We start from the raw sequence: 22677 nt of genomic DNA, 5'->3' as shown, positions 1-22677 counted from the left end.
GGGTTCCTCCCTGAGCCCTTTGGGTGCTCTGGGCCCCAATGTGTGCCAGATTGCCATGGCTGAACCCAGGAACGGCCTGGTGGTGTGTATCCAGAAGCCATACTGTCTGCAGCCCTGCCCCCTGAGGGTGACACTGGCACAGGAAGTCAGGTTGGACAGAGTCCACCTGGCTTCCAGCCAGTTAGTTAGCTGACCTCTGCAACAGTGTGGAGCATGGCCAGCCTGGGAGAACTAGGTCCCAGTTCTGTCTCAGTGTCTGTGCCCTAGTGACCACCTGCAGTATGACCAGGCAGGTGCCCAGCTCCTAGGATCTGCAGAAGGGGAGGGCTGGGATGGCTTTGCTTCCGGGTTGTCTGTCACCGGTGGAGGTGTGTAGTCTTACTGGGAAGCAGGACAGACTTGGTGCTGATAACCTGGGCTGAGGCACCATTATTTTCAAGTTCCAATCTCCGCATCTGCCTTGCACCTGCGTGTTGGAAAATGCTGGGAACTAGCACACACTGCTTCTTGCCTGGAGAATCCCAGGGATGGGGGAGCCTGGTGAGCTGCCATCTATGGGGTCGCACAGAGTCGGACACAACTGAAGCGACGCAGCAGCATACACTGCAGAGGACTGTGTAGCCACCACCAGAAAGTGCTGGAAACAGTGACACAGACGTTCAATAAATACTCGCCAGTTTCATTAGATTCCACTCAAACATCAGCTCCGCCCAGTCTGCCTCAGGCAGTGACGCGGAGGGACCCTCGGTGTCGTTGCCCCAGTTCTCCAAGCTTTTTTGAGTCTGGGACGTCTTCTCACTCAGCCTGTTGGGTCTCCGTGTGTGAGACACGGAGGACACCTGCAGCTGATGCTTGAAGAAACCGAGACCCTGAGCACACGTGTGCACGCACACATCCATGCCTGCCCACCCACTCCCACACAACGCAGTTTCAACTTTTCTGCCACCCGGTGGTGACGGAGACAAACAGGAGCTTCTGTCTCTCTCTCCACAACACTGCACCCAGTCAACCTAAAAGCTGCCTTGCCCAGACGCACTAAGGTCCTTATAACGTGTGGCACTTCCCACGAGGGAAGGGGCAGAGCCACGTCACTGCTGTCGACGGGCAGCCAGCCATGAGCACTTGAACAGGGAGGAAGGCGCACCCTGCCCAGACCCACTCAGTCCGCCTGTGATATGGAGGGCTTCCTTCTTTGCTGCACAAGCCACGGAAGGTCTGGCCTCCTCCCCTTCATACCGGTGCCTGGGCCAGTTAGCACCAGTATGGAATCAAGACGGCCAGCTGACCCCAGGCCACAGGGAAGGAAGGAAGGACAATCACACTGCTTACTCGGTGGAGAGGGCGAGGGGCCACAAGCGCTCCTGCAGCATTACAGGTGGGAAAGCAGCAGACACCCGCGTGGAGGCAGGAGGGCCGGCTGTGCAGGGAGTGGCCCGGAAAGGGCAGCCAAGCCTTGCTCCAGACGCCCGGAGCCCTGGAGGGGCCGAGGACTGAGGGAGGAAGCCGGGGAGCAGCACCCAGTCCCCGGGGCCAGACTGGTGCCGCAGGACATGGGCTTCCCTTCTGTGAGCCCCCAGCCCTCTGCTGCGGCGGTCCCGGCAGGCAGGCCGAGCACGAGGAGGTCCCTATCTCATGGCGCCGTCGGAGGAGACATCACGATCGGAGTCCTCAGCCTCGCTTGGCGGCGGTGGCGGCGGGTCGCTAAGCGGGACCGCAGTGAAAGCAGGAGACTTTCTAGAAAAAAACACTGGTTGTAACCTTGGGGCAGGGCAGGCAGGAGTCCCGTCAGGACTGGCACCCCTGCCCATCCCAGCCTGATGATGCCCAGGTGGGCAGGAGAGTAATGTCTCAGGCAGAGGAGGACCACAGGGCGAGGGAGTGGGGAGGGGAGGACACCACCTCCCCCAGTCCACCTTGAGGGGGGAGACAGTCCCCACCTCAACCTGGGGACCCCGAGACGCTCTGCAGCCCCAGTTTTGCGTCTATGGAACAGTTTTGTGACTGTTGGGTTTTCAGCTGCCTTTCTAAGCAGGGGAACCAGCAGAGGCAGGGCATGGGGAGGTTTCAGCCAGGCAACCATGATGGACTCCTGTATCCTCCATCTGCTGAGAGGGTGGGTCTCAGGGCTCACCCTTGAGGGGCGCCAGGCACTGCCCCTCCCCACCTGCACCCGGGGGGCCCTCACCGGTCCCCGGACTGGGTGATGAGCCGGCGGCAGGTCTCCATCTGCACATCCAGGCCCCGCTTCATGCTGCACATCTCCATGTACTCGTGCAGGTGGCGGTTCATGTCGTTCTTGGCTGTGGCCAGCTCCAGCTGCGGGGGGCGGGCCATCAGGTCAGCAACCGCCCCTGCCCGCGCTCCCAGAAGGCTAACCCGCCAAGCCATGAAGGAGGTGAAGGGCTCAGGTTCAAAACTAAACCAGCTCGAGGCAGAAGGCACTGGATACGCCATCGTTCCATGTTCCCTGGGGAAACTCGCCCACAAAGGCTTTTGCTAAGGAGTCTGATGCAGGAGACCAGAGTTCTCTGAAGAGACTCACAGCAAGAGCAGTGAGGAGGGGGCGGAGGCCCTAGAGAGGCAGAACGTTCCTGAGGCACTCGGCCTCCTCCTGGGGTTCCCCACAGGGGCCTATTCTGCCCATACAGCACTGTCCCCCACAGACAGGCCCCGCTCCAGGCTGGGGCCTACCCACCCCTGCGTGCACCCTCAAGTTGAGCCATTACTCAACTTCGAGAAGAGTCTACAAAGACTGTCGGCACAAGGGCCAGCTGGGCCCTGTGGAAAGGGGCTCCGCTCTCACCACCGATTTCCTCTCATTACTTCGTTCACATGTAAGCTCTTTTCAGAGACGGGTGGAAGGACTGCCTGCCTCGCTGAATGTCTGACTGGCTACAAGCTGCGGCCTGAGTCAAGGACTGTTACGTGTGAAAAGACGGGGTTCAGAGTCAAGGAAACACAGTCTCCTTCCCAGAGCCTGACTCTGCCCACAGGCTCCGTGGTGGAACTGAGAGGCAGGCACGGAGACCATGAACAATCTGGGATGCAGACGCTCTTGCTGCCTCCCTTTGTTCTGGGGACAAAGAATAGGGGCCGGAAGCGGGTGGGGGCAAAACAAAACTGCCCAGGGTGATGTGCTTGACTGCCCGAGAGCAAAGACAAAGGGCAAGAAACCACCCGTGAATGATCCGAACTGGGCCACAAGGATGGGAACTCAGACGGAAAAGCAAACCGTCACAGGACCGGACAAAGAGACAGTTAGGAAAGTGACATGGGGCGAGATGGTGGCCTGGGTGGGTCAGAAGCCCCAGTGAGCACAACTTGGACCGCGGCCCTGGTTCCAGAGCTGGGGTCTCAGGCGCGCCCCCGGCAGCAGCACATCCAGGGGCAGGAGGAGCTGACCATTCATTCAGTCCAGGAAAGAAGCAGGGTGCCGCCAGCGCTTGTCCAGACTGGCTCCCTCCTTCACCCCAACCCAGGCCCCTCGGGAGAGCTGGTGTTAGAGGGGAGTGCTGGGGGCTGTGCTTGGGAGCCCAGCACTCAGTGGGGTAGCAGGAAGAAATGAACCCAACATGTCCCAGCAGAACACGAGGCTACAATGGCCATCAGCCTCTACGTTTATAGAGGGCTGCGGGAAGGAGACGACCCCAAAGGCCACACTGAAAAGCCGGCGAGTGCGGTGGGGCAGGGTGGAGGGGTGAGGCTGGGAGCAGATCGAGAGCAGAGACCTGGGCCTGGGTCTCTCTCGTCATCCAGTAATGGAAATGGTCCCTGCCTCCATCCCAGGGTCCCTGCAGGCCCAAGGTCACTGAGATAAAGGACCTCCGGAGCCCCGGGTGGACAGCCAGCAGCAACAGCCTCCCGACCCCTCAGGACCTCCTAGGTGCAGTGAGGAGGGGGAGAGCAGGATGCATGTTGACAGAGGAGTGGGGGCCCCCTCCCAGCTCTTCAGCTGGTGGCACATATCCAGCTGTACCTTTTCTTTTTTTTTCCTTTTTCTTGGCTGTGCAGCACATGCGATCTTAGTTCCCTGACCAGGGATCCAACCCATGCCCCCTGCAGAGGAAGCATGGAGTCTTAACCACATGACCACCGGAAAGGTCCCCCCAGCTGTGTCTTTAAAACTGAGTGTCAGTCTGCCTGGGAGTAAACAATGGGAGCAGGTTTTGCTTAAAGAAACAGGGCAGCTGCTGTGTGCTGGAAGAATGAGGATACAGGAAGATAATTCCTCAGGAGCCACCGCCTCGGTGAGGGCAGTGGGTGGGCCTGGAGAGAGGCAGAGCGTTCTAGAAGCCCCCAGCCTCAACTACAGAGTGCATGAAAAGGACCCCTCAGGCTCTGGCCTCGGGGTCACCGGAATCACGTGGCATCTTGGCCGCAGCACCCTCATCCCAGGTGTCACAAATTCTTCCTGTCAGCCCCTCCAGCCTAGAGTTTACATTAAAGCACCGGCTCCACTCGCCAGCTCGGTGAAGTTCCTCCAGGTGAGGGAATGAGCATGGAGACTCCTCCATGGCTCGAAGGCTGAGCTGAGGCTGCGGTGAAGGTCAAGTTCAGCGGCGTGGACCCCGATGCAGCGCTGACTGTAGTAACAACCGTGATCACAGTGGCTGCGATGGTGCTGACTGCCAGGCAGATGCCCCACACTCCACCTGCACTGGAGTTCGCCTGACCTTCAATCGCCCCTGAAGGCGGTACTGCTAAGACCCCACTTTACCAACCAAGAAGTGCGCTCGGGACTTCCCTGCTGTCCAGTGGTGAAGAGTCTGCCTTGCAACGCAGGGGACTCGGGTATGATCCCTGGTCAGGGAACTCAGGTCCCACGTGCTGCAGAGCAACTAAGCCCACACACCACAACTAGAGCATCCGTAGGTCGCAATCAAAGATCCCACGTGCTGCAACTAAGGCCTGACACAGCTGAAGAAAAAAATATTAAAAAAAAAAAAAAGCAGGCTCAGAGAGAAGAGGCCTGATAAAAGTCAGAGCGGCAGTAAGTCACAGAGCTGAGACTGGAACCTACATCTGTCTGCCTCGCTCCCCTCCCCAGCCTGAGGTCTTCAGGACCCAGTGGGGAGATCGCCCTTCTCCTGCCAGGAGGAAACGGAGAGGCCCTGGTGTCCTGCAGTACCATTCAGGACCCCCCGAGAACCGGGGCCCCTCGGCTTCAGCTCTCAGCCTTACCTCGATCTGGTCAATGGTTTCCTGATATTCTTTCTCCCGGGTTTTGAAGAGGGACTCAGTGTCTTTAATCACCTTCTCCAAACTGTCTTCTGGCTGCTGGAGTGGAAAGGGAAGGTGGGGGAAGCAGAGGGGAGGGATGGATGGGACACGGTGAGCCACAGGGCAAGGCCAGGGAGGGAGAGAGAGAGACAGAGAATGAGGTTAAAGGAAGCTGGAGAGACCGAGGACGAAGACTGGGGACAAGGACTGAGGACGAGGAGGAAGCAGGTGACGGATGGCGGCCACAGAGGGAAGACAGAGCTCCGAGGGGCCGGCGGGTGAAAAGATGGGCCTGGCGCCCAGGGAGGAGGAGCCGGGGCCCAAGGCCGGGAGGTTGGTTACCTCTCCCGGGGCCTCTGCGGCGGCCAAGGCATAGCCCGAGAAATCCTCCCAGAGCAACAGGGTCTCCTCCGTCTCCTCCCAAGTCAGGCTGTCACAGTCGTCCTCAAAATCATACTCCCTCCTAGAGACAGGGAGCCTGGGCGTCAGGGCAGCCAGTGGGGCGGGTGCTGTGGGGCTGTGGGGCTCCGGCCTCGGGCAGGTGCGGGGCGGCCGGGCAGACTCACAGCTGGTTCAGCATGCGCTGCATCTCCTCGTTGATGCTGAGGGCTGTGCTCTCCTCCTCATCCCCGTCGGGGCGGCGCGGCCCATCACTCTCCGCTAGGGAGGTGTCCTCCTCCACGGCCTTGCGCTCCCGCTTCCGCCCCCCCATGGACGGGACCTTAATGGGAGACAAGTGCAGAGACTACAGAGACGAGGCCGGGTGCGTGAGGAGAAGGGCAGGGGGGGCGCCGGCCGGGAGGGAGGGAAGCGGGGACCAGCGGGGAGGGCGGGCGGACAGAGAGAAGACACAGTTACAAGACGGAACAGAAACACCAGCATCACCGAGACAGGCAGACAGACGCGGGTGGGGCCGGGGCTGCAGACTAGGAGGAGACAGACGAGAGACAGAGAAAACAGAGCAGTAAGATCGGGGGAAATGGCTGGCCGGGACCAGAGTGAGATGTGCGGAATGGCCCAGAGGAGTTCTTTTCTAAAAAAAGTCTTCTAGTGAAATGACTGAACTGAGAGGGAAGTTTCAGGCCGCAAGGAGGAAGGGGGTATGAAGTTGATAAAGCAGAACCTGAGTCACATCCAGATCTGGAAGCCAGAGGGGGAAGGGAGGGAGAGAGATGGAGCCAGAGAATGAGAGAAGTGGGGGAGAAATGGGGAGCGAGATGTAGCCAGAGAGTGAGTAAGGGGGAGAGAGGGAGGGGAGAGGAGAGGAGGAGGAGGAGGAGGAGGGGAGGGGAGGGGAAGGGGAGGGGAAGGGGGAGAGGGAGGGAGGTGGGGAGAGAGAGAGAGCCAGAGAGTGAGAGAAGTGGGGGAGGGGGGAGGAGGGAGGGGAGAAGGAGGAGAAGTGGAGAGAGGGGGAGGGGGAGAGGAGGGGGAGAGATAAGAGCCAGAGAAAGAGAGAAGGGGGGGGAGGGGGGGAGAAAGATGGAGCCAGAGAATGAGAGAAAGGGGAATAGAGGGAGGGAAGAGGGAAGGGAGGGGAGAGGGAGGGGAGGGGGGAGAGAAATGGAGCCAGAGAATGAGGGTGGGGGGGGGAGGGGAGAAGGGAGAGAGGAGGGGGAGAAAAGGAGAGAGAAGTAGGGAGAGCAGGAGGATGGAGGGGGCGCTGCACTGAGAGCCCAGCGGGTCAGGAGGCCCAGGGAGCTGAGAAGCTTGTGTGAGAGCAAAACTAACCAGCTTCTTCTGTGGAGGAAGCAAGAGAAGATGAAAGGCAGAGAGGAGAGGAGGCAGACAGGAGAGAGGGGAGGGGGAGACGGCATTAGAGACAGCTCCGGACCCCTCCAGAGGCCGTCCCTCGCCCCCCAGCCTCGACCCCAGGGCCCGGCTCTGGCCTCCCCTGTGGGACTCGGGCACCAGTGAGGTGGGGCCGCCGGGGCCGGGGCGAGGCGCCGGCAACCCTCACCTGGAACATCTTGATCATGTCCTCGCAGTTGCGCTGCTGAGCCAAGTCGCAGAGCTTGGCAGTGATGTCAATGCGGCGGCAGATGTCCATGTCCACCTTCATGGCCTTCTCCTGGATCTTCGTGTCCAGCTCGGTCAGGTTCTGTGTGGGGAGCGCAGGGAGCAGTGAGGGGGTCCCACCACATCATGAGCAATATCCCCTCATCATCCCAGTCACATGGCTCCTGCTGGCAGAAGGCACCCCTTGACCTGGTTATCTCCCAGTGGTCTGCCCAGGATGACTGGCTCCTTGGCCACATGGCGCCCCTAGAGGATATGGGCCAGCGCCTGGTGCATATGCAGGGGGCTCCTCCTGGAACTCAGACTCCCAGAGAGAGAAAGAGAGAGACTAGTCCTCGGTGGCTCAAACGATGAAGAATCTGCCTGCAATAAGTGAGACCTGGGCTTGATCCCTGGGTTGGGAAGATCCCCTGGAGAAGGAAACGGCTACCCACTCCAGTATTCTTGCCTGGAGAATCCCCATGTACAGAGGAGCCTGGCAGGCTACAGTCCATGGGGTCATTAAGAGTCAGACACAACCGAGTGACTAAGCACACAGCCAGAGCTCTGAGCGTTGGAGAAAAAATCATAAGGACAATGTTAGCTGACCCTCAGCGGCTGCTGTCCTGCCTCTACAAACATCGTGACCTTGGAACCATCCTGCAAAGCACTTGCTTTCAATCCTATCCCATTCCACAGACCCAGAGACAAGGCAGAGCAGGTCAGGATGTCACCCAGGGCCACACTGCGAGCAAACAGGCCCGAGTTGCCATGGAGGCCAAGAGGACTTTCATTCCTCTTGAGTTAGGGGGCAGGCAAGGGGGAGAAAAGGGGAAGCACATCAACTGGGACGCCGGGTGGTGAACAGGCGAAACTAGAAAGGCCTGCTCCCAGGCCTCAGGCAGCCTCGGGGCTGAGCCCAGGCTGGTGCGGGGCTGGCACGAGAGGCAAGCGATGACCAGGCCACACTCACATTGCTCATGAGCCCCTTGAAGACCACCAGCTCTGCCTTCAGCTGTTCCACCTTCATGGCCAGCTCCTCCTGGCAGGCATCAGCCTCCTGGGCTTCCTACGGTCAGGAGAAACCAACGGAGGTGAGCGGCAGGCGGGCAGTAAGCAGCAGGCAAAGGATGGTGAGGAGGGCGGCGGGGCGGCCCTCACCTCCTGGAGCTCGTTCACGCGCTCCTGCAGCTGTAACCGCACCGTGTACTCCTCTTCCCACCTGCGGACAGTGAAGGGCGAGCACCTGGGTGCGGGGGCCGTCTTCCCTCCGCCCTCACCCCCCACCTATTTGGCTCAGGCAGGGCCCTGGGTCGGCTTCCCCAACAGGAGGAATGTGTGGCTCCAGGCTGCTGGCCAGCGCCCACCGCCCAGCTCACAGCTGCCTTCCCAGAACCTCTGGCCCTGCACCCAACTGTGGCTGCGCTGTGCCCTCACAGGGCCCGTCCCGCTCAGGCCCCGGCCCGACCGGCTGTCCTGCCAGCCTTGACCCCTCCTCCTGCCCACACTACCCAGCCCGGTCTCCCACCTTCAGTCCACAGATCCGGGCTCCTGCTCTCCTGCCTGCACCAGAACAGAGCTGCCCTGCCTCCCGTGGGACCATTAACCCTGCAAAAGCAGCTGCAGGACACACAGGGCATCAATGGCATTGGTCAAGAGCCTGGTAGGAGGTGCTCGAAGTCCACCCCCACGAGCTCTGGAAACTGCCCACCCGGAGGCCCTCAGTGGGCTGCATAGAGGTGCCCGGGCACAAGCTGGGATCACTAGGCGTCCACACCCAGGGGGAGAGGGAAACTGGAGCATAGAAAAGTCCCCTGTTAAGAGTGGGAGAACCACAGGTGGCACCTCCGGAGCTGCAGAAGGCAGAGCCTAAGACCAGGAGTAGGCTAACAAACACTCCTGGCCGAGGCGGGGGCCTTGCCCAGGGCCGGGAGCAAGCCAGCATGTCCCCCTCCACATCACGGAGGCAGAAGGGCAGTGGCAGGGCAGCACCTGGACTTAGGGTTGATGTTGGCTGGACCAGCAGACTCCTCGGACCCCACTGACATAATAGCCCAGCACTTCTTCCCCATCCTGGAAAGACTTCTTCCAGACTGAGAAAGGAAGGGGAACTGCACCGGGAGAGAAGCTTTAACGCCCAGAAAGGTGGTTAGAAAGCGGCCTAACATACACAGAGAACACACACTCAGGCCTGGGGTCTGGTCCTCTCCTCCCCGCCTCCATCTCTCTTCCCGGGGCTCCTCCTCCGGGCCCATCTCTCCTTGCTCTCCTGTTCCTCACTCACATCCGCACTGCAGTATTCCTAATAATAACTCCTCAACATCACCGCGGCTGCCCCTCCTGGGTGGCTGGGTGGGGAGGAGGCAGGCAGCCTGGTTCCACCCGCCAGCTCAGAGCAGGCCCGCTCCCGCCTTCCTGGCTCCGGGCCCAGCCTTCCCTGGAGGCCCCCAGTCCTCCTCCCCCTGCATTCTGGCATTCCCATTCAGGTTATGTGTTTTCTTAGATAAGACCTGCAGCTTTTCTGGGCCTTGGTTTCTCCATCTACAACATGAGGGCATGGGATGTGATACCCTGAGGACCCTGGGGTCCTTGTGTCCCTAGAGGAAGCAAGCAAGACTGACCAGGGGACAGTAACCCTGGAGAACACGCACCAGGAAGGGTGGGACTGTGAACTCAACTGTTTCAGGGAGAAACTCAAGGAAGTTAGGTAAGGATGAAGATTAATAAAATCTTACAGGGTTTAAAAAAAAAATCTGAAAATAAACCATCTGGAACCTCACTAGAATTCTGTTCGTACTCCAGCCAGATTTTCCCGTGAGTGGGTTTATTTTGACCTCTGTTCAAAGCTGGGCTCACTTATAAGGTTCTCTAAGCATGGGTAGAATTTGAGCAATATCGTATTCGACATTGAGTGAACACCTTTCTTCCAAATATACATAGCATCCTCGAGTTTTCGCTGTAGTTGGCCCAGGGAGATGTTGGAAAAACTGAGACCAAAAGAGACACACCCAAGGTCACTCTTGGCAGGGGAGCTGAACATAGAACTAGGAGGCCTCAGCTCTTTTCCAGTTCAGTGCTCAGACTATGCCCATGTCTTCCAGACTACAGACCGGAGTCTGAGCCGCTGGAAAGAGACAGAACGAGGGCAAGGGGATCTGGGGTGGAAGAATGAGTGACTGCCGGTGTCACGTACCAGCCAAGCCTGGCCGTGGGGCCCTCTGCACAGCAGTGTGCTGCAGAGCCATGAGCTCATCAGTCCCGGAGGAATAACTCTTTGCTGCCCTGGACAGCTGGACCAAGGACGGATACTCTGCCAGTGAAAAAAACAAAACGCCCCAACAACAGCAGTTGTTCCTGTGGTTATGGATGTATTCCAGAACTGTCCATGTTCCACTGCTGACTGTGTCAATTAACTCCTGCAGGGGCAGGGGGTGGGGCAGGAGCAGAATGGTTCTGGGTGGATCTAAACGATGGTTTGGGGATAGCTGAGAGTCCCAAGGACACTTAAATCACAAACTGCCACTAAAGAAGCCAGCCAGCATGAGGGCAGAACTCAACCTCAGAAAGTCGGCTGGTCTGTGGTCTGCTAGACTCTGGCCGGTTACAGATCCCTGAAGGTCGCCGCCAGACCCAGCAGTCCTTCCCCAGAACATTCAGCCAGTCCCCACCAGACACAAATCTCCGCTTTACCAGGCTGGAAGGGTAATTCCCAGGGTTGTCCACAAGGGGTCAGAGTAGATCATTAAGAGGTTAAACCTGAAGGCAGAGCCTCCCCCTGAGCCTTCATCGCCTTGGTCTTCAGTCATGGTACCTTGGGCACAAAGTCTACAAAGTGCTGGCTGTACTCAAGCTTCTGTCCTCACAGGCTGGTTATTAGGGGATCCCCTTGATGCAGCCAGCGCTCCTGCATCGCATCCCCTCCTCGGGCCCCTTGGGCTACCTTGCAGGATTTCCTGCCGAGAGCCAGTGCTTCATTTTCAGGGCAACAGGGCTTGCCCCAGCTGTGCTGTGTGAGGCAGTCCATCACTGGTGTGTCCACGTTTCCAGCTTCCTCCTACTCAGGTCCTTGCTACCCTCTTCACACCTCCTTCTGCACTTTCAGATCCCCCCCAGCTTTCACTCACCCTGGGTCAACTACAGGCCTTTCACCTTTCCCTAGGGAATTCCCTCTTCCCCACACCCTCTTTTTTGATCAACTTCCAAAAATGCCCTGAGGGCCCCAGAGCCTCTCAGCGGCGGTGGAACTAGAGCTGGCAGGGGCTGCTACCATGGACACTGTTTTGGAAACCCTGGGCAGTGTCAGGATCACCTCCTCCAAGGTTCAACCCAACCAGCACCCCCCTCCCCCACCCCCAGCTTCTCATGGCATTTAGACTCCCCAATTAAAGGTACACCTTTTGCTTCTAACTTTTGCTCAGTATTCGGAGCTTATATCACAAAATCGCTCTGAGGGCTGAGGCTGGCAGGGGGATATAAGTGGTAGCCCAGATGCGACTTCTCAGAACAACGTCCCTTTCACACATCATAAAACCCCACAGTTAACACAGCCGTGCAAACGCTGCAGCCTATATGAAAAGCAAGGGTTCCCGGCAGGATTCTGCTCCTAGACTCCTCCTTCCTGTCACGAGCCTGACTTCTGCATTCTCTGTGGATTCCAGTCTCATCTGCGGACTTCCTAGCTCCTCCTTAAACAGCAGGAACTTTACTCATACTTACTCCTCCCTTATTCTGGGGCCCCAGCGGCTCTGTGCTTCTGGACAGGTAGCCGCGGCTGAGTGTGGCCTGAGCTGAGCCCCGTCCCCACCTTCCCGGTCCCTACCTCCGCTTGTACTCATCCCGCTCGCGCTTCACTTTGGCCAGCACGTTGTAGAGCGCGCGGATCTCGGGCGTGATGGTGTCGATCTGGACGCCCACCCCGTCGGGGTGCACCCACGACAGGCCAGGCCCTTGCACCAGAGTGGGCTCCAGTCCCGGCCCGAGCCGGCGGGCGTGAGAGAAGGACCAGATGGTGCCGGGCATGAAGCGGGCCGACGAGGAGTAGGCGGTGGAGGCGGAGGTGGAGAGCGCTGGCTGGCAGGCCGCGGACGGCGCGAGAGGGCCGGCCGGTGAGCGCGCGGGCGAGCCCAGGACCCGCGCCGACGGGGTGCAGACGGCGGCCGGCCGGGAGCCCAGGGGCAGCCCCAGGGGTCGGACGGGGCTGACGAAGCCGGTCTGCACGGCCTGGTCGCGGCGAGGCAGGCCCCGCCGGCCCTGCTTACCCTCCTCCAGCGCCTGCTGCAGCTGCTTCTCCAGCAGTCGGTTGCGGCGCTCCAGCTCGTGCACCTTGGCCAGGAAGCAGCGGAAGCGGAGGTTGAGGGTCTTGAGCACGTTGATGTTGGAGCCCAGGTCGTTGCGGAGCGCCATGGCGGCTGGGGGCGCCGGGCCCGGCCCCGGCGGCGAGTAGGGAGCAGGGCCGGCCGGGGCGAGCGGCGCCGGGGGCACGTCCCCGCCGCCGGCCAAGTGGTCGCCTCCTAAGGGGTCCCCCAGCGGTCCGGCCAGGCCCTGCTGCTCCTGCTGGAGGAGGAAGAGGTTGGGGCCGAATAACGGATTCATGGCTGCGCTTTCTGCTGGGAGACAGAAACCCGTGCGGGAGCAGGGATGTTGGGCGAGGGAGGAGAGCCAATGAGACGCCAGGGGGACGCAGAACAGCCAATCAGACGGCTCGGCGGGAGGGGTAGAGGTCATGGGGGCGGGGGAGGGCAGGGGGTAAGCCAATGAAAGGCTCGTTCGAAGGCTGGCACCTGGACAGACCTTTCCGGGTCTGAGGCTTAGCCGTGAGCCCAGCGGACCCCGGCCGGTGCCCGGAATCCAGACAGCGGCTGAGTGACTGAAACCCAGGTCCTCCAGTACTGCGTGGTTCTGGTGGCACCAAATCCATCTACATCCCTATTGCCCTCCTCCCTCCCAAGTCCAAACACCCAGCTCTGACTCCATGAACCACCTTCCCTGGGTTCCCGGGAACTGACCTGATTTCTCAGTGCATTGCACTGTCCCCTCTTCTGAGGATCCCTGTCTCAGCCTCCCTCCTCTGCTCTTTAAGCAGCAAAGCCAGTACCCACCCCCAAAAAACACACAGTGGCCAGAGATTGTAAAACATGTATTAAATTTCACATCCATGGTTGGGAAGCCATCCTCACAGAGGAAAGAGTTCCAACCCTGTAACAATGGCAGTCTAGTTCAACCATCCACTGAAGTCAGCGCAGGCTGGCGGCCGCCTCTGGACTGAGATTTTCTCCTCTTTGCTGGCGGGGGCTGGCTGGAACTGCGGGAGGACACGGTGGGAGTCTTAGGTCCCTTGGGGGTACCATTCTGTTTCTGGAAGGCAGCTTTCTTGAAAGGTTGCTCTGCCACCTGCTGCTTAACCTTCTCAGCCCCTGTGGTGTTTCCAAAGGGCTGGTCACGGTCCTCAGGCTTGGGTGTGGCCTGGGTCTTGGAGAGGGATGGTGCTGCGGGCAAGTCTGTGTCCATGGCCTTGGGAGGAGCATGCTGCTTCCGGAAGGCAGCTTTCCTGGAGGACTGCAGTTTGGGTGAATGTTGCTTTAGCTTCCCAGCCTCCTTTGGTTCCCTGACCACTGCTGCTGTTTCGGGCGGCTGACTACTGTCCTGGAGCTTGGAGGACGCCTGGGCCTTTGTGACAGCAGACACAGTAGACAATTCTGTGTCCGTCCCTTTGGAGATGCCATTCTGCTTCTGGAAGGAAGACTTCTTGGGATGCTGCTGTTTCTGCAGCCGTTGCTTTGCCTGACCAGCCTTCTTGGTAGATGGGCTGCCACTCTCAGACTTGGGGGTCACCTGCCCATTCACATTGGGCAAGTCTGGGTTTGTGGGGGTGGATGTCGCAGAATTTCCTGCAGTTAAAATTAAACAGTTTGAGAAATAAGGCCTCATCACTGGGTCATGATCATCAGTGGAGCAGGAAAAGCAGAGATATTAAAGTAAGGAGACTTCCTGGGTGCTACCTCCTGGCCAAGTGTCCCACACAACAGGGGCAGCACCTAAGAGCAGATCACCCAGATTCAGATTACTTAGTTTCACCTAGCCTCTACTCAAGTCGTATTCGAATCTTTAATAAAGAGAAGATACCATTACCCATCCATGGGCCAGAAGGTTTGCAGAGGAAGCTGTGCCCCTTGGGGGCCAGCAGGAGGTGAATCCTGAACAAACTTGAAGCACTGGGCTTCTCCTTTAATCAGAAAAGACATTTTCTTCCATGCAGCTTTTGATGAGATACAGAAAAATAAAAAGGCACACAGAGTAACTAAAAACAAGCTAGTCTTCATGAATGAAGACTGACATATTGAATATGTATCTTTAAAATTACAGCAAAAAAAAAATATATATATAGGGTACTTTGCTACTTCTTGAAGAAATGTGTTAACATTCAAGTGTGACTCATGTTAAGAGGCACTGTTTATAGAGAAAAGTCACCAAGTTGGTGTGCAAAGACATCCGTCTCTCCCTCGTCCAACTAAGCCTAGGGTGACATCCCAGGAGGCAGAGCCCTCAGGTTTGTTTCAGAAAACCCCACCCTGGCCTTTATGGCCCAGCCCAAACTCCCCAAGACAGCCAAGAAAACCAGCTGCAATTATTGAGATTGCAGAGAACTGACAGTTCTGAGGAGTCCTGCACCAGCCCAGTGCTGATGAGGCTGAGATCTGTTACCAGGAAGGCTGCCCTGGGCCAAGAAACCACACCCCCGCTGGAGAGCATTCACTGCTGACAACTGCAGCCACCTGGCACAACTGAGGAAAGGGCTCGATCCACGCGAACCCTTTAACATACCCAACTGGGGTTCAGGCCTGGGACCAATTCTAGCTGGAATGAAAAGGATCGCTCACCCCAGCATTCAAGGCTAAGCTAGGGGGGCAAGGACCCGCCCTTCCCTGCAGCCACACTCCAAGGCCTCTGGAGGGGGAGAGAGCAAAGGTGGAGACGAAGAGAGCAAAAAACAAATCGCTTACCCGTTTGGGACTGGGGGATAGAATTGGAGAATTTCTTGAACTTGGCAATAAAGAAGCCATCCATGTTGTGGGTGTGAGGGTAGAAGCGGCGGGTGGAGCGCAGCGTGGGGTGGAAGCGCCTTTCCCGGAAGCGGGTGAAGCCCTCCTGGCCGAAGTCCAGGCCGGTGGGCACCAGGCGCACGTTTCTCTTTTTCAGGGCATAGTCCACCACCCACTCGTTCTCCTCCACCTGACATGTGGGGGAGACGGAAGGAAAGCAGAGCTGGAGTTGAAGGGGTGCTGAGGGCATGGCAGCCCCAGGCTAGCTCCCTCCCGCACCCCAACAGGCCTCACCATGATGGAGCAGGTGCAGTAGACAAGGTAGCCCCCTGTCTTGGAGGTGGCGTTGACAGAGTCGATAGCACTCAGGAGCAGCTCCTTTTGCAGGTGGGCACAGCGTAGGATGTCCTTCTCGTCCTGCCCCAAGACAGAGAGATCCAGGCACTGGAATCCCAACAGGATGCTTTGGGAGGAGAGCGCTGCTGCCCGGGGCGCGCCCTCCCCCAGCTACCCCCCCAAGGCTTCTCAGCTGGTCCCCCACCCTCTGCACCTTGTTCGTCTTCACGGCAGGGTCCTTGGAGATGACCCCGGTGCCACTGCAGGGAGCGTCCAGCAGGACTCGGTCAAAGCCGCCCACCACCTGGGGAAAGGGGAGGTGAAGAGGGTATTTTGGGCAATGGAACCATACCATGAGCTTCCCAGGGGCAAGTCTCAACATCCTGAGGTCAGAAGTCGGGGAGGAGAGACACCCAGTGGGAGCCCCACCTTGGGGAACTGGCGCCCATCGTAGTGGCTGATGATGGCATTGGTGACCCCCAGCCGGTGCAGGTTGCCCACCACGCTCTTGAGCCGCTCGGCATTGGCATCGTTGGCGAGGATCACCCCTGTGTTCTTCATGAGCTGGGCTGAAGGGAGAAGGGCATGGGGCTCAGCTGCAGCTTTTCTGCCTCCACACCTGCTGGGCTTCCCCTCCCCCTGCTGGCAAAGCCTCAGCCCTTCCCCAGAAAGCCATGTTCCCCGCTGTCCACCCAGTCTGTGCTGGGCCCTGTGATGAGCAAACCTGCCAGGGTGGTTTTTCCATTGTTACTCAGCAGCCTCAGTTATTCTTCCAAGCTTAATTAAATGGTTACAACTAACTGTATGTAACGGTTACTTGTGCACACACATGTAACTCTCAAGATCCAAGCAAGACATAAAGGCCAACCCGTGCACCATCACCTCACCATTCTACAGAGGACCAGGGCCTTGCCCAAGGTCACATGGGCAGGAAAAGGCAACCGTGGGGCTAGAGCTGGGCCGCCTGGGGCTGTTTCTTGAGTGCCCTCGAGTCACTGACCCCACCCCTGCTTCCTAAGGATGGGTCCTCGCCCTGCCGGCCCCTCCTCTTACCTATGTAGCTGGTCTTTCCTCCAGGGGCACAGCACATGTCCAGGATCCGCTCGTGTTCCTGGGGTGCCAAGGCCATGACAGGCAACATGCTGGAGGCCCCCTGCAGCATATAGTGCCCGGCCAGGTACTCAGGCGTGGCCCCTGTGGAGGACAGCCTGCAGGTGACGTGCTGGGACGAGGGCAGGGGTGGAAGGGCTCTGGGGCGGGGGCGCACTCACCAATGGGCACCGAAGAGTCATACACCACAAGTCCTGTCTTGGACCACTTGCCCAGGGGGTCCAGATTAACTCCACGATTGATGAGTGCCTAGAGGTTAAGACGGATGAAGGTTTTAGAACCTTGAAGTCAACTCTGAGAGAGGCTGGAGACGTGAAGACGTGGCCATGTCAGAGGCCTGTGGCACCACAGCCCTAAAGCTCAGTCAGGATGCAGTCGGCACGGATGGGAGAAACACTCGTTTCTCCCATCTCTCCCCGTGTCTCCCCTTCCTGGGCCTCAGGGGAGGTCTGAACTCCATTCCCATGGAGCAGACTGCCAGCTGCTTGAGGTCTGAACTCCATTCCCGTGGAGCAGACTGCCAGCTCCTGCTCGAAAATTTCATCTCCTGGAAGCAGAACCAAATTTTCCAAGAGCCTCAGCCCCCTTGCCATCAGTTGAACATTACTGGTGAAAGAACTTTAAAGATAGCTGTCGGATTAACTAGCACCAGAAGACACGCCACACATAGGGCCACACCACTACCTTGAGACCCCAGGTTATTAACCTGGAACCCTTGGAAATGATGAGCTTCCAATACTGCTTGGGCCTGTGTGTCCTGTCTTTTCCTGCAGGCAGGAATCACGGTCTCACCAGCTTCCCCATGACTGATGAGACAGACAACTCCACCCATCTCTCTGTGAGGCAGCACTTCCATCACCACCCAGTCACAGGGAGCAGAGGCTGAGGGGACAAACTTCCCACTCCACAGGGGTCCTCGGCCCTGAGCCGGCAGGTTGACCCAGCTTGGTACCAGGCCTGTCAAAGTTCGCCCCCTGGATTGTGGCTGTAAATGCTAAGGGTGGTATGCAGGAGTCTCTGGGTGCACAGAAGTCACTGCCTCCCACCCCTCACCTGAGCAAGGTCCCGGCGCCGGGTCTTCAAGGTGTTGGTTCTGAGGGTGATGGGCCGAGGCACCTCGTTGGCTTCCAGGAACTCCACCAGCTGGGACAGAGGATGGCGGGAGGAGGGGGTCAGGCTGGCCAAGGGGCTCCACCAGGAGAGCAGAGGGCCAGGAGGCCAGCTACCTCCTTACACGGGGGAACAGGAAGGAAACGCAGGAACAGCATCAGAGACGAATGAGTGGGTACCTCGGACAGAGGGAAGAGGTCCATGAGCTTGCCCAGCAGGAAGTCGCCGTACGAGTAGTAAGTGGCCAGGTCCTTTCGAAGCCGCTGCAGGTATTCCGAGCGAGACCGACCCTCTTCCCGCTGAGTCCCGAAGTCACGCAGCACACCCACTATATCCTGGATGCGTTTGTGAACACGCTGCAAGTCTGGAGCCTGGGTATGTGGGCCCATTAAGGAACTGTTTCCCGGTGTGATTGTAATGGGGAGGGGGGATGGCAGGCCTGGAAACCCCTTCTCACAAACACATCCCCCCACACCCTGCTCTGGAAGGATATCCTGCTCCACCTCCCCAGCAGGGGGCAGCAGAAAAGGCTCCTCCTCGTCCACATTGATCTGCAGGCCCCCTTCAGACTCCTCGTCCTCTCTGGGGCCTGACTCTGCAGACACCTGCTCCTCTTCCTCCTCTTCATCAGTCTCTGCCTCGCTCCACTGGTCCCTGCACACAGGTCCAGGAGCAGGGTGGCTCACAGATCAAAGCCAACACCTCCTCGTTCCTTGAGCTTTCCTCCTCCCCAGCTGCTGCCTACACTCCACATGAAGAAGAGTTTCCACAACTCACCCAGCAACCGCTTCCTGGGCCTTCTGCTTTCGAGCAGCCCTTTCAATGGGCAACAACTGAAAAGAGAGACAAGTCGCTGGAGGTACAAAGCCGGCCCATCCAGCAGCCCATAGAACACTTCCCACCTGTTTCTTTCCTAAATACAAACCTAACTCTTGCTCCCACAAAGAAGTACAGATCCTACAAAAGTGACTGTATGCTTGGCACAATATTTACCATTGTTGAAATTAAAACGAGGGATTCAAAGCATTTATTATATTGGTCTTCCCACACCATATGTACACGGGGTGGGGACAAAAACTGCCGAGGGTGCCCGTTTCGCTGTATTTCCCTCCACACTTACTCTACGTCATTTTTCACAGTTAAAATCACGATGCATTTTCAAGTTTGCCTCTTGCCTTTCTCATTCACAGTTAGAACACAAGCATTTTCACAGACATATTGGCCAAATGTTGATTTCACATATGAATGAACTTTAATTCACTTAAGTAAATTGGACATTTTGGAAGCTTCCAGAGTTTTGGCATTATGGTCCACATGGACGGTGCCTGGAAACTTCAAAATGGTAGCTCTGTAGAGAGGAGGGGGGTTGTGGATAAGGGGTACAAGTGGACACTTTACTGGATTTTGCTTGAACTTTTCTAATGACACAAATATATGAACTGTATAATACGTAATAACTTCTTATACTTTAACAAGTAAACCTTTGTCTACATTCTGGATCACGATCCTAAGGTAGAATTGCTGTATCAAAAGGAAAATCTCATGTTTCAAAGTACTCTATCCCTATGGCTCTTCTAAACTTGCACATGTGCCGAGAGGAGGTAATCGGTGCTCTGAAACAGTGATGGCACACCAAAGTCCCTTTTCTCTACTCAGGCTTACCCTCATCACTGAGAGACAGTCAAAGTGATCTGGAAAGACTCTAATAAAAGGCAAGGATCACTTCTGGGAGATCCAGAGGGATGGAGCTCACCTCTTCACCGTCATCCTCATCTTCATCCTCTGAGTTGGAGCCAGCTCCATAGTCATCTATCATACCGGCATCACTGTCCTCGGAGCCCCAGAGGTCCTCCTGGTTCACCACACCGTCCCCTTCAGAGTCTTCCTCCTCCCCTGCACTGCTATGGGTTGGTGCTGGGCGCTTCTTGCCTCGAGCAATGTTAAATAAGGACAAGGCTTCCTTCTTACCAGGTGTCTGGACAGCTCCTGCAGAGACCCCAAAGGGTTTGCAGAATCCTAGACCGGTGGCAGCCACACACTGATGGAACCTGCCCTCTCTACCCCCGAGAATATCCTCTGGCTGTTCCTTTCATGTCAGAAATGCTCAGCAAGTCCCTACTTCCCTAGGACCCAGAGGACTCCTAACGTAGCACCCAGCTCTTATTTTCACTGACCTTTTGGTAGCTTTCCAGGCAACGGTTTGGCCCCAGGGGACTTATTCGTCTCAGGGGCTTCAGCAGAGCCCAACCTTCTCTTGGCTGCCCTAAAAACACGTAAGAAGTGGAAAACGGTACACACCTCCAGGCTCTGCCACCTCCCAGAGTAGGGAAATGTGACAGTCCCCAACAGCCCTCCCATCAGCTTGATCACACGGGATCACATGCTGAAAGACGAGCAGGACCGATTTAATCCATGTAATGTAGGTCTGGACACACTCACCTCTTTCGAGCACGACTTGACAGCCTTTTAGAATTTTCATCACCACCTGTTTAAAAAACAAACAATCAAAATAGGAGATTACAGGAGAAACAACTAGGATCTAGTTAAAGGGAGTAAACAGTAACCCACTCCACTGTGCTCTGGGGGTTCCCTGGTGGCTCAGACCATAAAGAATCCGTCGGCAATGCAGGAGACTCAGGTTCAATCCCTGAGTTGGGATGGGGAAGGGAATGGCAACCCACTCCAGTATTCTTCCCTGAAGAATCCCATGGACAGAGGTGCCTTGCAGGCTACAGTCCATAGCGTGACGAAGGGTGACAGAGCACACACACCATTATGCTCTCCCAGGAGCCGGCTAACAGATGCCAAGGAGACGATCTCCATCTGGTTGTTCACCAACCAAATCCAAACTGGGCCTCCCTCCAGACTGATTTCAATGGTATCATCACCATTCTGGTAACACCGATTCTTCTGCTCTTTCTTTTACTCTCAACTAATCAGTTACCAGGGCTTCCCTGGTGGCTCAGTGGCAAAGAATCCACCTGCCAATGCAACAGACACAAGTTCAATCCCTGGCTCCGTCCCCTAGCAAAGGATATGGCAACCCACTCCAGTATTCTTCCCTGGGAAATCCCATGGACAAAGGAGCCTGGCGGGCTACAGTCGATGCAGTCCAAAAGAGTCAGACACGACTGAGGCGACTAAACAACAATACAGTCAGTTACCAACCACAGATTCCACAACTGCTGCTGTTCATATATTCTCTAAATAACTTAACATTTAAATCCCAGCTCTTTGATAATTATCAATTATGGACAATTGATAATTGTCTGCAAGTTAAACCCTCAGATCCACTTTCTAAGTAGCACCTCTCTCACAGGACACTGTGGTGATATGAGCTCCAAGAGTTCAGCACAGTGTGGAGCACTTGCCAACACCTCAATTAATCACATCTTTTATACAAGGATAGACATGAACTACCTGCCCCTTCTCCCCTCCCACTCTGTCTTCCATGCAGTAGACAACCAAGTATTATGCAGGAACCAGATTTGTGGTTATCATCTCCATCCCCTCCACAACGCAGTTCACAGTGACTGGACTGCCCCCTTCCCAACCTCCACTTGCTACAGTGCCACCCATTTTTTCCAAAACCCAACTTCTTTACAGAATCTTTTTAAGCTCTCTTAAGTCTATGGCTTGCCCCTTCCTGGCAACTCCCTCAACGTTGAATCACACCTGTCCTTGCATAGCTTCTTTTGTCCCTGCTGCATCTTCCCTAAGTTCTAAATGCTAATAAGAGTATTTCATTCATACTAGTCTTCTGGTAAATCATTACAAAGTTCTGTTTGAACAGAAAATGAACACATAGACCAAAAAAGCGAAGGAGTTAAGCTATAAAGGAAGAATAACGCAAAAGCGGGAGTATCAGGAGGGGAAGCACGCCTGACCCTTACCTGCAGGCAAGAATTTGGCGAGTTCGGTCTCTGCACCTTTCTGTTTCCGGGCCTTTCGGCCCGGCCCGCGCTTCTCCTTCTTCGTAGGGTCCAATTTGCGCCCCATGGTCCTGGGGAACACAAAAACGGGAGATGGTAAACGTGCTGAAAGAGAAAGGCACATCGCAGACGATCAGGAAAGGGCACTGACTCCATCAGAACCTCGACTCAGCAGCCCCCTAGCCCCTCGAGGCCTAGCCAAACCTCCACTCCACGCTGAGCCCCAGGCCCTGGGTCCCACGCCCCAGGTGCCCCTCCACACGTCCCAATTCAAGTCAGCGTCTCACTCTCCCTCACCTGACTTAGTTCAGACCCGCCCGAAGCCTCGGCTCACCTGGAAGAGACAGGCACGGAGATCCACGTGCGGCTCGGCCAGGAGATCAAACGCCACACCACGGAAACGTCTCGCGCAGCCGCACTGCGCGCCCCAAGGTCCCACCTCTTCCGGCCTTCTGGTCAGATGAGGAAGCCGGAACTTTTGCTCGCCGGGCCGGCGCGAAGCCGGGCAGGATTCCGGAGTGGACCGCCCCGCTCCGCTCTCCCCGCAGGCGGAGAAGGCGGTGCCCACGAGGCGTCTTCGACTTCCCCGCCCTCCACTCCCGGCGTGGGCCTTTGGCCTCGTAAAGTTCATTTGGAAATACTGCACCCGGAAGCCGCCCCGTCCCCTCGAACACCAGCGCCAGAGCTGCGCCCTCCGCTTGAGGTTGCCCCAAGATCGGCGGCCCCCACGCCTGTGACGCGGGAACCCTCTTCCTTGACCGCAGGACCCGCGCTGCCTCTCAGGTAAGGGTCCTCCCTGCCCAGGTTCCCGTCTTGGAGGTCGGGAGGAAGGCATCTCGTGTCCGCATTTCACCCATGCAAGTTAACAGAAAAACCGACTTCAGCCTTCCTGCAGGTAAACACCAAGGTGGCGCTCGGCTGTTAAAATAGTGTTC

General features: G+C 57.1%; 2 protein-coding genes across 8 annotated transcripts; both read right to left on the bottom strand.

The window, feature by feature from the left end:
• Positions 1-658: 658 nt before the first annotated feature.
• Positions 659-13240, bottom strand: IFFO1 (intermediate filament family orphan 1). 7 transcript variants are annotated; one of them, XM_061418141.1, is made up of 10 exons: positions 12035-12884; positions 8377-8437; positions 8189-8284; positions 7178-7318; positions 6949-6957; positions 5787-5965; positions 5563-5683; positions 5182-5277; positions 2186-2316; positions 659-1734 (listed from the first exon to the last, which is right to left on the bottom strand). In XM_061418141.1, exons 1-10 carry the CDS (start codon positions 12805-12807, stop codon positions 1626-1628), a joined length of 1716 nt encoding a protein of 571 aa, XP_061274125.1. In that variant the 5' UTR covers positions 12808-12884; the 3' UTR covers positions 659-1625. The 7 variants fall into 7 exon arrangements, with proteins under 7 accessions (XP_061274125.1, XP_061274119.1, XP_061274121.1 ...); XM_061418135.1 differs by lacking the exon at positions 6949-6957 and having other exon boundaries at positions 5182-5274; positions 5787-5941; positions 7172-7318; positions 12035-12887; XM_061418137.1 differs by lacking the exon at positions 6949-6957 and having other exon boundaries at positions 5182-5274; positions 5787-5941; positions 12035-12885.
• A 94-nt stretch (positions 13241-13334) lies between these two features.
• On the bottom strand, positions 13335-22159 carry NOP2 (NOP2 nucleolar protein). The gene is made up of 16 exons (XM_061418133.1): positions 22077-22159; positions 21704-21813; positions 20250-20295; positions 19985-20073; positions 19564-19796; positions 18588-18643; positions 18304-18464; positions 17990-18189; positions 17754-17843; positions 16862-16949; positions 16644-16784; positions 16020-16159; positions 15805-15894; positions 15549-15671; positions 15216-15444; positions 13335-14102 (listed from the first exon to the last, which is right to left on the bottom strand). The coding sequence occupies exons 2-16, from the start codon at positions 21807-21809 to the stop codon at positions 13432-13434; spliced, it is 2463 nt and encodes an 820-aa protein (XP_061274117.1). The 5' UTR covers positions 21810-21813; positions 22077-22159; the 3' UTR covers positions 13335-13431.
• Between the last annotated feature and the right edge of the window lie 518 nt (positions 22160-22677).

The sequence above is a fragment of the Bos javanicus genome, chromosome 5 (genome assembly GCF_032452875.1).
Source record: "Bos javanicus breed banteng chromosome 5, ARS-OSU_banteng_1.0, whole genome shotgun sequence".
NCBI lineage: Eukaryota > Metazoa > Chordata > Mammalia > Artiodactyla > Bovidae > Bos > Bos javanicus.
Note: the sequence above shows the minus strand (reverse complement) of the source record. Positions and strands in the feature narration are given on the sequence as shown.